The sequence below is a fragment of the Paralichthys olivaceus genome, chromosome 2 (assembly GCF_024713975.1).
Source record: "Paralichthys olivaceus isolate ysfri-2021 chromosome 2, ASM2471397v2, whole genome shotgun sequence".
NCBI classification, from domain to species: Eukaryota; Metazoa; Chordata; class Actinopteri; order Pleuronectiformes; family Paralichthyidae; genus Paralichthys; species Paralichthys olivaceus.
Window position 1 is genome coordinate 28,230,078 of NC_091094.1, and position 16,585 is coordinate 28,246,662.

The window sequence follows — 16,585 nt, forward strand, 5'->3', positions numbered from 1 at the left end:
GCAAATGAAGCAATATAACTGCAGTGCAGATAAATGTGTTTCTGCTTCTTTTATTCTTGAAAGTACCACTACTAAGATGTCAGCTTTCTATTAAAAGGCATGTGTTGCTGAACCTCTAAGACTTATTTTGTACCCACTGTTGCTATACTGCAGCACTGTCCAGGAGTTCAAGTTAAGGAAACAGCAGTTATGTCTTTACACTCTTTCGTGATAGATGCTTAAGGATCCTCATGTTAACCAAAAGGCAAATAAACATCAATTTCACTCTGATTCTTTCTCATTTTTCTCAAATCAACTATTTTCAGTCATGCATCAGAAACAATATGTTTTAATAGAAGCTTTGTGTATGTAAATTGAGTGTAGAACTCAGTGTTCACTCAGAGGCCATATGTGACAGTTGGCAGCTCAGAATGAAAGAGTTTACATTAGATACGTTACATTTCATTCAGCTGACGCTTTTATCGAAAGCTAATTATAATAAGTGCATCAACCATGAGGGAACAAACCAGAAAAACAAGAATCAAGTCAATACAATTTGCTCCAAAGAGCCAAACTACAAAGTGCTACGATATATAAGTGCAACAATTTGCTCGCAGTGAGGGGGCAGCAAGCCGATTATTCTCCTAATGAGAATAATATTATTCTAATATTCTCCTGATGTTGTGCAGCATGTATCTACATGAGCGTGTTGTTGCAGTAATGTTAGCAGTATGGCAGAGTTGACTGTTGAGTGTCAAAACCCAGGTTCCTAGCAGTCTGGGTGGGGGCTACCATGGAGTTGTCAATGGTAATAGTCAGGTCATGGGTTGGAGGGCTTTTCACTGGAAGGAAAAGTAGTTCAGTCTTGTCGAGTTGAATTTTCAGGTGTCAAGGTTAATTTTCAGGTGACAGACTTAGTGACAGAGAAATAACCCTTCCTAGTTTTCTTCCCCCACCTCCTAAGTGCCACCTTTTACAACACTAACAATATAGAAGTGTGTAGCTCTTTTATTAATCCCTTCATATATATTATATCACAAAATGTTATTATCATTATCTACTCTCCACTATGCCGATGGAGGGGTGGGTGAAGTGTTTGACTCCACAAAACACGTTTGGAGTTTCAGGGGTAAACAGCGTTGCAGCCAAATCTAATACAATTGAAGTAAATAGTGACAATTGGCAAAGTGGTGAGTAGATAATGAGTGTTTATTTTCATTTTTGGGTGCACTATCCCTTTAAGGTATAAAAGCTGTTTGTAGATCAGTACTTATTTTAAGTCTGAGCAGGATAACTTGGGAGACTGGTTTCAACCTTGTACTTTTAGTTGATTAATTCAACCCAGCCTTGACCCCGAGTGTGTGATGAGATAACTCACAGGTACGCATTTCAGAAGGCAGTGACTGTGTGAGTTCGACCAAAAGTGGCACTGAACATCTACAACTGAAGAAATCTTCCAATGACCGCAGATATCATGTCAGGTGCACCTCTATCTCTTTAGGTTTTATCACAACAGCTTCCAACCTATGCAGCAAATTTGTCTGAGACACAGCTATGGCACATTCATAGATCAATACTGGCACCAGATACAGTCACGCACACCCAGAGTCTTTGGGTGCCTCCCAAAATGTGACTTTCTGCTAAGCGTGTGTGGTTTTCCCTTGCTGTCGAATGAAATATTAAGTCCTTACTGAGGACACTAAGGGACGATTAAATGAATGGACAGCTGTTCTGACGTCCCGCTGGAGGCTGAGAGCTTAAAATACTTGCAGTGCGATAACAGCCTTATACTGCTCCAACCAACGTTAGACTTCCCTGGGCCCTTTGGCACCGTCGCTGCTGCTACAACCACTCATGCTGCTGGGAGAAAAACAGGAGTCACAAACCAACGCTGTCATACAATCTATTCGGCCACACCAGGACGTCATCCTCTTTCATGCTCGGTTTGTGTGCTTGTGGCCTGTACAAGTATACAAGGCTGAGACATCTTTTTGCCTCGGCACAGGGCTATGTGTCGGGAGCGAGATGTGCCAAAGAGTGTGTTCAGTACTTGAGAGTGCTAATTCAGATGTATAAATCATGAAGAGGGCCTGTGTCATCATTTTCCATTCCCTGAGTACACTCCACCAACCCGCACCCCCTCTCTATCAACACCCCCTCCCCCAGTCTCCTCTCTTCCTCCCTCCCCAGCTCACTCTGTCGCACAGATTCGATGGAGCTGAAAATACTTCCCTGAACTTGGCATTGGGGAAGGCAGCAGGAGACAGGGCTTGTCAGTGGAGGGTGAATAGGAAGAGAAAGAAGGGTTAGGGGGGGATCTATATGTCAACGATAAAGAGAGTGCATCTTCCTCTCCCCTCTGTCGCCATCCCTGTCAAGTGACCCGCTCTGCTGCACTCATCTGCACCACGTCATAGACACTCACACACCCTCTCACCCTTTATTTCCATTCCTGTCACTCTTCTTCCTTCCATGTTTTCATCGGAACAGTGGATCATTGTTCCTGTCCCCTTTGCTGTTGGTTTCTTATTTCCGAACCCTCTTTCTGCACCATTCCCTTTACTTTACAATTCACCTCCTCCTCACCCTCCTCTTCCTCCTCTCCTCATCTTCAAGGCCTATTTTTTCCACATATTCCTCAAGGCAGATGAGTTGTAAGGTGCTAATGCTGAAAAGCACTGAAAGTAATTTTCATTTATTTTCTATCATTAGAGAATTTTGGAATGATTGCAACCATTCCCCTATCCTGAAAAATGCTAATTGCGGATAATTATTAATAATTAAGATAATTATATTAAAATATAATCATTTGATAATAATTGATGATGATTATTAAACGTGGCATCTATTGCACTTCTGTCCATCCTGGGAGAGGGATCCCTCACATGTGGCTCTCTCTGTTCTTTTTTCCCTGTTAAAAGGTTTTTTTTGGTAGTTTGTTCTTACTCTTGTTGAGGGTGACCTTGTTAAAGTACTAACGATGCTATCTAACAATGCTAGGTTATTGCTTGGTGTATTTTTTACATAAATACATACATATAGAAATTATTTTTTTGTTATTTGCCAAATACAAGTGGAAAAGATTTATATCTTAGCACTTTTTTCATCTAAATCTCTTTTCTCTTCCTGTTAAATGGTTTCAACTGTTGATTCGCCCTGCCCTCAGGGACTTACTCATTTCACGTCAAATGAAAATGTTTTGGATCCCAGCTCGAAAGTACATGCCCTTACACCAAAAATGATTCGCTCATGCTTGTCATCTTCCTCTGTTTCATCCTGGTCCAATTCATCAGGTAAATCCGCGGGCATAAGCGAAGGTGGTGACAAACAGAGAGCCGGCTGTCATCATTACTTTCCATGAACTCCAACACGAGACGTCCTGAGACAAAATCTTTCATTTTCGGCTTTATTAAAAACCTGACTCCAGCCAATCTCATTCACTCAGTGTCCACAGTCAGCCTCTATTCCTCTTTTTATTGGTCCTTGAGGGTCTAGTGGTAGCACATGACACCCATGGAAACACATGATTGGCTCAGACTTGTAGTATAATGCGACAGCTCAGGTCAGGTAACACAACACTAAAGCTACTTTCAGACATGCACTGAACTGTGGATAATCTTCTGATATTCTCCAGAGGTGCTGCATGTGAGGTTGCAAATGTCCAAGTGAGAGCCTCTGGACTGTCTGGAGTTTCATCTGCCAGGGCTTTAGGAAAAACTCAACAGAATTAGCCCATGTGAGAAAACAGCCGGAGATCCAGGATTATTGATGATCAAACATGCGACAAACGCTAAAGTTAAATGAACAAAAGGAATATAAATATCTCAAGTTGAAAAAAGTGGAGGCATACACATCTAAGACGGACTAAGACATCAAGAGAGCTTGTGTTAATAAGAGCCAATGCTGGTGTTGTGCTGTGAACAAAAACCTGTGAGGTCCGGAGTATTATGTTAAGTCGAGCCTTCTGTGCCACCCCTCACCTGAGCACTGGAGATATCTGTGTTGTTGTGAACATGTCTGAGCGGAGAATCTCTTGTTCATGTGTGAAAGGCAAACTGGACCCAATTCTGCAGACCCTCCAGAGTTCATGTCTGAAAAACGTTTTGCTCCGGGTCTTTCTAATGTCACCATGAATAGAAAAATAACGCACATTAACATTTCCTCAGAGGTCAGTGGAAACGTAATGACACAGCCACAGAGAAAACAATTGTACTGTTTAATCAAATGCCTTTTTTTGTTGGATCCACATTGTCCTCCCTCTAAAAGTATAATTTAAAGAGTAAACAGAGTTTCTGGCTTGAAGCCTCAGTTGTCATTAAGTTACAGACCAGTGCTTCGAATCACTGGTGATTTCTGTTTGGAGCAAACATTGTTATAGTGAATCATTCCATTGTGTCAACATTTGTGCTTGGAGATGTGATGTTGCAGGTGTTCAGTGCAATAATGTGTGTCAACAGGGGGACATTGAACCGGCAGGCACAATGCAAATGAAATCGATAGCATCAACCTTAAGGCTGTGAAACAGTAGCACTTGGGTCTGCTCCAGAAAGTCATAGTTTACAGTGAAACACAGAGTGTTGTGTAGATGATGTTGTATTGATCTGAACATTGTGTCCTGTCCCCTCTAATACAGAGAAAGAGACGTTTCTGGAGCCGTTTGTGCTGAAGGACCTGCTGCCGTCCTCACTGGGAAGTTACTATCGCTACACCGGCTCTTTGACCACTCCGCCCTGCAGTAAAGTGGTGGAGTGGATCATTTTCAGCAGACCTATCTACGTCTCATACAAACAGGTAAGACACACATATAACAAACAGGTGGAGATCACGTGTGGGTTGTTTTGGTAGAAAAGCTTGGAAGTTGTTATCTGAAGACCACAACTAAAAAAACATAATTATTTTGAGATCTAAGTTTATATAACTGAAATGGCAATTATTTAAACTGTGATCAGAACTAAATGTGTAATATTATTTCAGCATAGCAGCCTCTTCGATATTTGAATGTCTAGGAAAAGTCACTGCAGCTTATTCCTCTAAGTATGAAACACATTATTTGTCATTCTTGGGAAGATATTTTCTCATAACAAAAATGCGGGCTGTTTTACCATAATTAGATAACTCAATCATTATGAAACAATAAGGAGCTAACAAAGACTACACACTGTCCCTTTCTCTGTAAAGAAGTGTCCATGGTTTGCATTTTATTTTGTATTCAGGTTCACAATTTCGACAAAACAAATAAATTAATGAGATGAATGAAAATCCCCATGGACTGACATGAAGCTTTATTTTCAGACTTTGTCATTTGAGCCACATAAAATAGGCCTTTGAGTTCATATCTTTTTCTAGTGTTTACTACAGCTCATGAACCTTCCCTCCACACATTTTTAGCCCTAGGACTTGAGGACTGTCTTCCTTCCTGAACCCTGTGGTATTTTGAGGATGTGTGACGTACCACTGGGTTCAGACTTTGTTCTCACACCATGAACTCTTTTAAAGGGGACTGAGTCAAATACTTTCAGGCATCATTATATGTGTTTTACTTGCACAGACTGCAAAAATAGATTTAGAACTAGAACTCGTAGGGTTCTGAAAGGATGTTGGTTTTATGAGCATATATGTGGTGCTTAAACTGAAGGTACTTTGATCAGCGTTGCCTTGAGGCATGATCAAACTGAGAGTACATACAGTGAGGTCCATCTGCGCAAGCATCCCCCTAATCAAACAGCCACCTCTCAAAATGGCAACTGTCTTTGACCTGACTGGGCTCTTTGCTTGACTTGTGACTGGTGCTGTTGATTGTAGCTTACTTTCTGAAACTGTTAAATTGGTCTTATTTTTTACACTTTAAGTGTTTTAAAATGAAACAGAATTTTGCATTATTACTGTTCACATCTCATATATATGATTTACTTGGTGACATTTTCTTATACACTGCATGTCGGCTATTTCACATGTCTGTTGAAACAAGCCACGCTCAGACCAGAGCTCACAACTTTTCAAAATAAAAGCTCTATAATCCTTATTATAATGCATTGCAGCAACAAAACAAACTTGTCTTTTTTTCCTTCTAAGATATAAGAATATCCATATATATTATGTAATTCATATAATGTTGGAAGTGCAAATTCATTTGCATCTCGGCAATGTTTGTTTTGGCCTTTCAGTTTACTGAGAGTCTAAACAGATCAGACAGTTGCCCATGTTTACTTTTCATGTGATGACCCAGAGTCACTGGCAGGATGACAGGGCTGAGTGCACATTCTGCCAGCTAACATCAGGCTGCTGTCCTCTCCTGTCCATCACTGCACCGTAATGTTGTGTTTAACTTCTACTCCATATACATCCATAAAGTTATTGCAGGGTTTTTTTTCCGGATGTAGCAGCAGCAGGTGGTCTATTGACTATTCTCTGTCAATGTTTGTATCATTTTCTAATGATAAAACACCAACTTTGGTCCAATTATATAAGTATTGTTCCATCCATTGACACCTTGGCAAAATGTATGCATATAGGTTGTTGAAATTGTGTGTATAGGCAGGTTGCACAGGGGCTACAGAGTTACTCTAGCTATTTACATCTGTAGCATGATGGATATGAAGAGTACAACTCTCTCTCTCTCTTTTCTGTTGAATTATGTTAAAGTGGATGTGTGAAGCTAAAATAACATCCCCCATTTTAAACTCATTTTTTCTGTTAATTTATTACAGTTCATCTGAAATAAGTTATATATATATATCATGAATATAGATCTATGAATCTATACCAGAACTTTAATTCATAATAATTCATAATCCACACTCATACATGGTTATGCATGAACTGCACCAATTCTTTCCTATTCTGTTACTCTCTCTCTCTCTCTCTCTCTCACACACACACACACACACACACACACGCACACACACACACACACACACACACACACACTCTTGTTGAAGTTAAAATACTGTGTGACAGAACCAACCAACATACTGTCATTTTGATGCAGTGCCGTGTGTATTTCCATGTACATATGATTATAAATACATGTCAATGAAAACAGTGAAAAACAGAGATAAGAGTCTTCATTAACAGGAAAGCAGCTCCAGTGTGTTCAGTATCTTTCTTTCGAAGTTCAAAGAACATTTGGCAGACTCGTCTAATGAGACCAAACAAGTTGCTCAAGAGCAGCAGTGGAGCAAACTAAATGTGGATGGAATATTGGCTTCTCTGCCTTGAAGTTAGGGGAACAGGACAGTGTAGTCAGGGGTGAGGGGACATTACAAAGACGAGAGGAGACCGAGGAAGATTGATACGGAAGGAGGTAGAGGCAGGAAGCCAAAGAGAAGGTGATGCACTTTAACCAAACTTCTTTAACTGGGAAAACAGCCCAATCTAAACCTATACACTTCCTCAACTGCTTCCCCTCCTCCATCCAAACAGCCCAGATTGTAGCTAAATTTGTGTGACAGTTCAAACGTTCTGAATTCATATGCATTATTTTTGATTTCCTGTGAAGCACACTCCATCAACTCAGAAAAGAACTACATACACACTAGAATGTAAGACGACAAACATTTATACAGTCTTTATTGGTCGGACCTTCATGTTATAATTGAATCCCACAAGCATGGTGGTGACATGTGGCCAGTAAAAGGTTAACTTTGAAAATTTCTGCTGAAGACAAGCTCCTGAATGTATCTTTTAATTCAGATCAATTACATTTTATTTGTAGTGCACTAAATCACATCAAACATTATCTGAAGGCACGTTACAAAGGATCTCTGGATAGATCTTGAATCCTTCATGAGGTGCAGGTTCAGCAGGGTTTTAATGGACCCGGCTTAGTGGGTCAGGTCCTGCCCCTGAATTGGGACAGAACCAGGTTTTGTGGTCTTTTGCTTTGTCATTGCTCATCATAAGACCACAGGTGTAAAGGTCAAGATTTCTGGGTTAGCCAAAAGTACAAAAAAGAACATATCCTATCCTCTGAACTATACTTCAGTACGTGAAGCTGCTATAACTAATATTACAGAATCACAATTAATGAAATGACAATGTAAATTGTAAATGGTCTGTATTAATATAGCGCTTTTCTAGTCTTGATCACCACTCCAGGCACTTTACAGTACAGTTGTTTTTGTCATTTACCCATTCACACACATTAATACATTGCATCTATGGGCAGCACTTTTATTTTCTATGAGGGGCAATTGGGGGTTCAGTATCTTGCCCGAGGACACTTAAGGCAAGGACAAGGTAAAGACTGGGATTGAATCACTGACCTTCTGGTTGGAGGACGACCCTTCAGCCACTGCTGCCCAAAAACCAAGTGGCAATGTGAGAGGACAGCAGAATGTGCATCTCAACTCAGCTTTACAGTGTCCAGCTGTCCACTCAGTAAAGCAACTGTTTTGCTGAATCTCAGAATGTCCATAACTGCCACAATACAGACATTTCATTCATTTGTGGGGATAAATCCAGTCTCACATCCACAAACTGAGCAAGACTTTGCAGAGTTTATCCCTGACACTGAACCTACTCTGCGACACCAACTCAACTTTACAAGTCTCATTTGTGCAGTAAACTCCACAGATACATTGAAAGCTGTATTTTACCAGAAAAGCTCTGCCATGATAAATACGTGTACATTTCAAGGCAACCATTTAAACCTATTATATGGTTTTAGTCTAATTTCAACATCAGTACGTCTCATTTGTTAAAGGCAAAGGATACAAAAAAACAATACTTCAAAGTCAACATGCAGGAAATTATGCAAAAGCAAGCAGAATATTAAAATGGGAAAATTAATCAAATAGGAGTCAACTGAAAAGCAACTGACAGTGGCATCATTCATTCTTTCTGTTCTTTGGCTGCTGATTTCAGACCATTTGTCACTCCGTCTCAACAACAGCCTTGTTTGAAGTCCTTTGTTTTCTCCCCTTCTTTTTTTGCTGTGCGACTCTCCTGAGAAAACATCATGGAGAAAGATAAATGGCAGAAGGAGAATTAACACTGATGGTGACTGAAGTTATTGTCTCTTTCTACCTTTTTGTGTTTGATTTCTCTCTCTCCTCTTTTTGTGAGCCTTTTGTTTTGGATGATAGTTGAAGTAGGTCAGCAGGAGAGACAGCAGTTGCTTTGGGCCAGCTTTTAAAGTGGATCGATGCTCAGGTTCTTGCACAACAACTCACCTCAAATGCCTTCCTTTCAAACAGACATGTAGACTTGCCACACTTGTATTTGTCCACCTGTTGTGAGGGTATGTGTGAGTGTGGGAAAGTGTGGGAAACCTTAGATGGCTTATACAATGTTGCTCTCACATCGCAGTTACTCTCAATATTATCTGCAAAGGGAGAATTGCTGGTGAGTTCTGTCTCTGTGCAGCAATTCCAAGTGGAGTATGTGGGATTTTCAGCCTGTGAGAAGATTCAAATTGTATTATGTTTATGTGTAAAAAGCTCCTCAAGAATCACTGATGTGGTGGCATCCTCAATAATCCAACCCAAGTTGTTTGCTTGGCCTGTATTAATGCTCTGTACCGTACACTGTACCTTTTCGTCAGAGCTTTTTGATAAACAGTCTATAGTGCAGAGTGAAGAAAACCTTCTGCTCATCCTACATGGTTTATCTGCAGTAAGTTTCAATAAATGGTGTGTTTAGTGTATGTATTTATTAGTGATTTGATTTATTCACACTCACCATGATAGAAAACACTCCATCAGATGTGACTTTACATTGAAAGTATGTAATAGAGTTACATGGAAATTGAATATGTAAGTCAACTAGATAAGAAAAAAAAATTTGGCAAAATTATTGTTTGAGTGTAGCATTTAGTGCAACAAGTATTGTCTGTTATCAAAGAGCCGTGACAGAAAATTAGATGGAAATACAATTTTTGTGGGTGGAAACAATTTAGCCTATAGATTCAATAACAGATAAGCAGCTGTGTGGCAACACTGAGTAATTCCAGGAAAATGGTGAAAAAGAAAAACTTCTTGCTGAGCAACCCCAAGAACAGATTCGAACAGTTGTATAGCCCTTAGAAATACCACAATATCTTGACAACCAAATATGTTTTTGAGCTGCAAATCACCAAAGCAGTGTTATTTAAATACAAAGGGCAAGGAGTCTACATATTAATATATTTGGCAGGGTTTTTCTTTTCAACCATCCCCACCATCCGGATTCTGATCCCTCCTGCCCATAGCAATGACGTACGAAGCTTTCTGTCTGGGCCATGCCACTGTGACATCAGCACATAAAATATGTATCTGAGGAAATGCAAACAGTTACTCTTTTCCTCATTTACAAGTTATAGACTGAGAACAAGTCTTGTTTACTGCCTCCAAAAGTACAAAAAAAAAAAAGAACAGCTTTAGCTTGAGGCAGTGGAAACTCAGTGTGGAGAAAAACATTGTGGATTCTGTCCCCGTTTCTCTGATAGAGGATGTTGTTCCCCATAGCAACAGATACAAGCTGCCTATAATCTTCCTATACTGTCACGTGAATCTTTTTCTGCTGTGACTGAGACATTTCTGCTCTGATAGTATAGTGATTTCAGCTCAGGTTTGCAGGATGTGGAGGTTGGAGATACATGATGGCCTGGTATGAGGCTGTACTGTGATGTGTATACCAGTACTGTCCGAAGCTGATCCAGTAGCTGTAGAAGGGCTGAAGCCTCTAAACCTCATGTACTACTGCAGTCCACTGTGTGTGGAGGAACACACACACAAATGGTGTATGTCAAGAGTTACAGTTCATTACATGCAATAAAACTTTACAAGTGTCACAGAAAATATGCTGTTGATCTTACACAAGTAGAGGAACCAAGGATTTTCACACTTCAACAAATCGGGTTTTGAAAGCTTTTAAGAACATTACACTAGTCCATTTCTTTTAATACACCCATGCTTCAGCTGCTTTTGAACTACAGGAATGTATGCCCAGGAACTAAACTGCACTGGACCTAGGTCAACTGATTCCACCTTCAATTCAAATAAACTACACACCCCAGTCTTACAAAGGCATGCCAATGAATATAACTTGCAACTTGAAACATCAGAAATGTGTGTTCAGATAAAAAGATAAATCATCAGTTCATAAAAAAGCCATATCTGTAACACAAAAAGGTAAGTTAAGAGCCATGCCTGGATCTGTATTTATTTTTTATTTTTTCAGTGTGACCTCCATTCTCAATTCTTTGTCCAGACTAAACCCTGAGGGTTTAATAAGTCTTGGTAAACAGTGAATTCAGTCTGGGGCTTTTTCTTATTAATCCTTTGCTTTGACGCTCACATTTGACTTTCATCATCAGAAAGTCACCCCTAAAGCTGGTCACCAAAGCTGGCAGGCTGATGTTTCATGGGCGTTGTACATTTGTTTTGCAGCAGCTTGGGGGGCTTGGGATTTGGGTTTGCTGCAATCACATTCTGCTCAGGAAAAAAACTAATTTCCTCAACCACTATTATTTTTCTTTGCAGTAGTTGGGGATGTTTTATAATTTATCCATGAATGACTTTGCTCCAGAAGGAGATATCTCTTTGCCTACTGTCTTTAAATTCCGTACGGATATTCACGGTATCCAGAGGATTTCAAACTGTTTGATTCAGAATAAGGTTTCCACTTCAGTACACTATTGCAGCATTTTGGCAATGAGCCTAATTGATAAAATGATAAAAATTCTCATAGACACTCTATTAAGTGCCATCACTAGAAAGACTGCTCCATATCAGTACTAGAGGTCTGAAATACAGCAGCATATCTCTGAGTACTTACAGAAATAAATCAAGGATGGTCAAGTCATCATTTATAGTCAGGCTCAGGATAAACGCCTCATTTTGCTGTGGTTTGGTTTCTGTTTTAGTTTAGAGTATATGGTTGTCATACAGCCCAGAAGAATTTGCTGTCCTCAGATATTTCCTCACTGAGACTTTTACCTTAATTTAACTGAATCTTCCTCTAACCCCCCTCCTCCCAGCTCTGCCTTGCTCACAAGCTGTTTGTCTGAGTGCATTGCTTCCAAACACATTGTACAGAGTATCCATCTGCCAACACAGGCAGAAAGATGACACTTCAATCACACAGTGCAAATCCATGTCTGCTCGCCCGTCTTGCCACACAGCATGTGTTTGACAAATGGCAACAGGAAGAGGCCAACTTCAACATCAAACCAAAGCAGTACAAAATGTTCACAGCTTGATAGCATGGCAGCTAAATTAAGATTAAAACAATTTTGGCAAAACAGTGTCAATGCATCCGAGATAGTAACTTTCACAAATAACAATATCTACAGTATTTCATCTAGAAAAAATATGTTCGTATGTAGGAATTTAACAATGGCAGAAGTGTTCTACGATGCACTTCCTGGTTTACCATACAGAACCAAGGATTCACCCTGTAGTTCAACCAGGTGCAGAGAGCTATGTTCAGAGATACGAATGTGAATTGGCTTCAGTCTGTACATGACAGCTACATTTGGCAAGAATTTGGAGGTTGCTTCTGAGAACCAGCTCTTTCAGTGATTCATCATTCACTATGGTGTGAGTTTGGCACCTGGTCTTACCCGCTCTAGACTGCTGATGGGACATGCCTTTTTGGCTACCTTAGCCAGAGCTCTTTCAGATACAGTTTATGCAAATAACAACAGGACAGTATTTCAATGTGTTCATCACAATACTGACTATTTCAAGGACTTGGCCAACTCCAACACTACATTAGTAGGGCTCTTTGGTCTGTGGCCCACAAGATACCACAAGGTAGAGCATGAATATTCAATCAGAATTCTACAACTGCAATTATCCAGCACTTCACAGATGCAGGTCACAAGGATGCTCATTCACTTAAAGTCCACGTATTTGAAGTAATCCCCAAACATGTGGGAGGAGAGGCTGGTTTTTAGGGTTTATGGTTGACAGACTTAAACAACTCCTCCGGTGGGAGAAACTATTGATTGAAATCCTGATTCATGGATATGTGATAATTTGAGGATGCTCATTAGAATGTTCTGAATTATATGAACATGCAAAATCAATCCGTTATTGGTAAGTTTGCTATCTTCATGACTTATTTGACTATGATCGTCGCTTCGTGCCTAACTCTTTGTTATATTCTTTGCTCCATTCACTGGTGACATCATTTCATGAAGCTTGTAGTGAACAAGCTATATGTCTGAACTGTTATGTACCATTTTGATGGTATTATCTTTGGATATCTGTCTATTGTCCCTTTAAGTTTCTTGGTTTATATTTGTGTATCTTTATTTGTCTGAGCTAAGCCCACTTTATGCCATATTTTAAATGATGTCACTACAACAATGTCCACAATGTGGACTTGACAGATTTTAGAATTTAACTTGAGCAGTGACTCCCAGGAGTTGTGATTTTTTTACCTTACTGTTAGTTTACTGATAACTTTACCGCCCAGCTCTATCCCCCTTTCACAGCCTCTATTCTAAGATATTCAAATCATATTTTGGCTCTTGCTCCATATCCAACCCGCAGACATGGGATTGGTATGAATCCTTTCATTTAAATCTTGGCAAGCTTGAGAATGAACATATTTCTGGAGATGTCAAATTATTCCCCCTAGAAAACAAAATACGAACCCATGGTATGGACATTTTAAATCATCACTCCTGATGGACAAGTCTTATTTCCTTTCGAACACATTGAACATTTTCAACATTATTTCAAAGATGTCCTGGTAATATGTCTATGTATTAATTGTTCATATTTTTCACTGATGCATGGATACACTGTTTACCCAATGTGTTCCTCATATAATGGTATTATTAGTCATTTATTCCCAGTATTCTCCTTTATGATAAGCCTTTGTTTTGATGCAGCAGTGACCCAGTTTTCTCACAGGGATCATTAAAATTTCATCCTTCCTCGACTTTTATTGCAGTTATATATCTGCATTGCATTCTCATATTGTGTATTTTGAGGGGGTGGTAAGAATGGCTTCTTCTGCTAGATGGATGTAAAAATCACCAACTCAAAGTCACCAGGAGTGACTGAGTTAGTGAGTTGCGTCTGGAAGTAACTCTTCTTTACGTTTCTCCCTCCATTTCTCTGTCTTTGCCTTTCGCCTCTCTCCCTGCCGGCACCAGTTGGAAGCTTTCTACTCGATCTTCACCACGGAGCAGCAGGACCATGTTAAGTCAGTGGAGTATCTGCGCAGTAACTTCAGGCCCATCCAGAGCTTGGATAATCGCCATGTCTTCAAGTCAGCAGTCAAAGATGCCTGGCTACCCGACCTGACTGACAGTGCCAGTGGACCATACGGCACAGAGGCTTCCAAAGGTTTGTAATAAAAAGCACTCTATACCTGGTCTATACAGAGCCTGCATAAAACTATGCTTCATCTAAAAGACATTTAATATCCTTATTTATTTACATTAAAATAGTAACACTGAAAACAGTGAATTAAAGAAACTCAAGGTGAAATGAAATGACCTTGGCCTGATTTTTTTCATCTTGAGTTCTTAAAGGAGAATCATGTGTATAAGCGTCGACTTTTTTTTTTTTCAAAAAGTAAAAGTCGCAGATGTTGTTCTGCTGCATATAGACCCTCTCCAATTGCTTCATGTAAGCACTTTTCCTGCCCACTGATTTATATAGCATCATTAAAGTTCCTCTTCTCGCTAAACTGGTCCAATATTCTCACATTATTCCTGGATGGTGACATTTTTTAATGTTAATAAATGAGGGATATTTAGTGTTGCTCACATGCCCAGAGGAAACTGATTGTCTTCTCTCGTGTGTGTGTGTGTGTGTGTGTGTGTGTGTGTGTGTGTGTGTGGTCTGGGCTAGCTCTCTGTCATTTCACCAGCGAGCTGGGTAACTCCCCTAGCATAAGGCAGTGGGAGGAACACCAGCCGTCCTCCCACTCCTGCCTCATTACCACTCAAACAACACCACACATTTTGCAGTTTGTGCGTGTTCGTGAGTGTGTGCGTTTGCGTGTGTGTGTGTGCTCACGCATGTCTCTCAGTGTATTTGCAATTGCTCGTGTGTGGCCTAGCATCTGTGCTGTGTCAACTGTCCTAGCAGGGTTTGTCCCCTCCCTTACTTCAGGCCCACTTCCATATGGTCGACTACAAGAGAGGTGCATCACCTAGATGTACACACATCTACACAACCGACTCACATGTATGTACTGTATATGTGTCCTGGCACTGCTGCATGCTCCTACAGTTTGTCCTTGAGCGCAGCAGTGGGACATTTGCTGTAAGCAGGACTATAAGGCTGGCAGAGGAGACACAGAAGAGGAGGAGGATGAAGGACAGCAGGGGGAAAAAGGCAAAGAGGAGAATCGGAGCTGAAAACAAAAAAGACAAGCAGACACACAGAGAAATCAAAGCACAGAGAAATGTTTTTAAACACCTCTCCAAATCTGGACCTCACAACACACGAGTGATTGGAAACCTGAACAAAACCTATACAGCAGCTCACCCACATGAGTCATTTTCCTTCCCTTCCCCCCTCCCTGTGCTCATTTATTCCATTTAGCTGTGGCTCAGCCTCATCAGCTTCCTTCTGCGACTGATTGTTTCCCATCAGCCATTTTAGTCCATTTACTTTTGGGTGTATGAATGAATGGCAGCCTCACATTTAGTGAGCCAGGATGATGGATAGATGCACGGAGTCAGAAAACACAGAGGAATAGCGTTTGAGCGTTATTGAGGCTACACCCCCACATTTTTTTTAAATGTGTTTCATCTTGTACACCGTAATTAATAAAATGATCAATATAACTTTCATCTCTCAAGTCCAGTGACCTGACCCGTACCCATAAGATTAATTAAAAACAGGATACACAGTCACTCATTGTGAAACGCATCCACACTGTGCTCATGCAGAACTTGCATGACAGCTGATCAGATTGTTTCCTCCATATAATATATTGTCCCATGTCACCAAAGACTGGCACAGTCAGTTTGTTCTTGTTGATGTTATGCGAAGTGATAGAAAGATAACCCATTTTATTTTGTCATCTGTCCACGTGTCCAGAGAGACTCCCCCACAACAGTTCCCATTAACGTACTCTTTTCCAGCCTAGCAGTTTATGAGAACATCTTGAAATAGTTTCTATGATATTTACCAATGCTTTTTTATAATGTAGTTGTATAATGTAACCCAAATTTAACCCCAAATCTCTGCAGTCTTTCCTGATCCTGCTGTCATTACAGTGTGTGAACATGGTCCATTGTGTAGACTGTAGGCAGAGCTACATGTTAGAAATGGAATATAATATTCATAATGATGTTTTCTTTGGTTGTGATCACACAAAAGTAAGCACCACTCCATTCTTTTACCTTAGAGGCTACCATAGATGTTCCTATATGCTTTGCAATATGAAAGGCAGGGGTGCTCTGAGATACAATCTGCAGCCTCACTGCTATAGGCCAATGGTAAATGGTTGTATTTATACAGCGCTTTTCTAGTCTTGAAGACCACTCAAAGCGCTTTACACTACAGTTTTCCATTCACCCATTCACACACACATTCATACAGTGCTTCTATAGCTAGACCTTCTGGTTGGAGGACGACCGCTCTACCCCATCAGCCACAGCCACCCCAATAAATGCTCTATGTCTTTAAAACCCCTTAATCCCACCAGG

General features: G+C 40.3%; 1 protein-coding gene across 1 annotated transcript in view; it reads left to right on the forward strand.

The window, feature by feature from the left end:
- The window catches only part of LOC109640020 (receptor-type tyrosine-protein phosphatase gamma-like), a 350,667-nt gene that overhangs the window by 273,487 nt on the left and 60,595 nt on the right, over window positions 1–16,585 (forward strand). Inside the window, exons 7-8 of the mRNA XM_069513834.1 lie at window positions 4,613–4,770; window positions 14,072–14,264. Coding sequence (XP_069369935.1) covers window positions 4,613–4,770; window positions 14,072–14,264 — 351 coding nt within the window. The remainder of the gene's footprint in view (window positions 1–4,612; window positions 4,771–14,071; window positions 14,265–16,585) is intronic.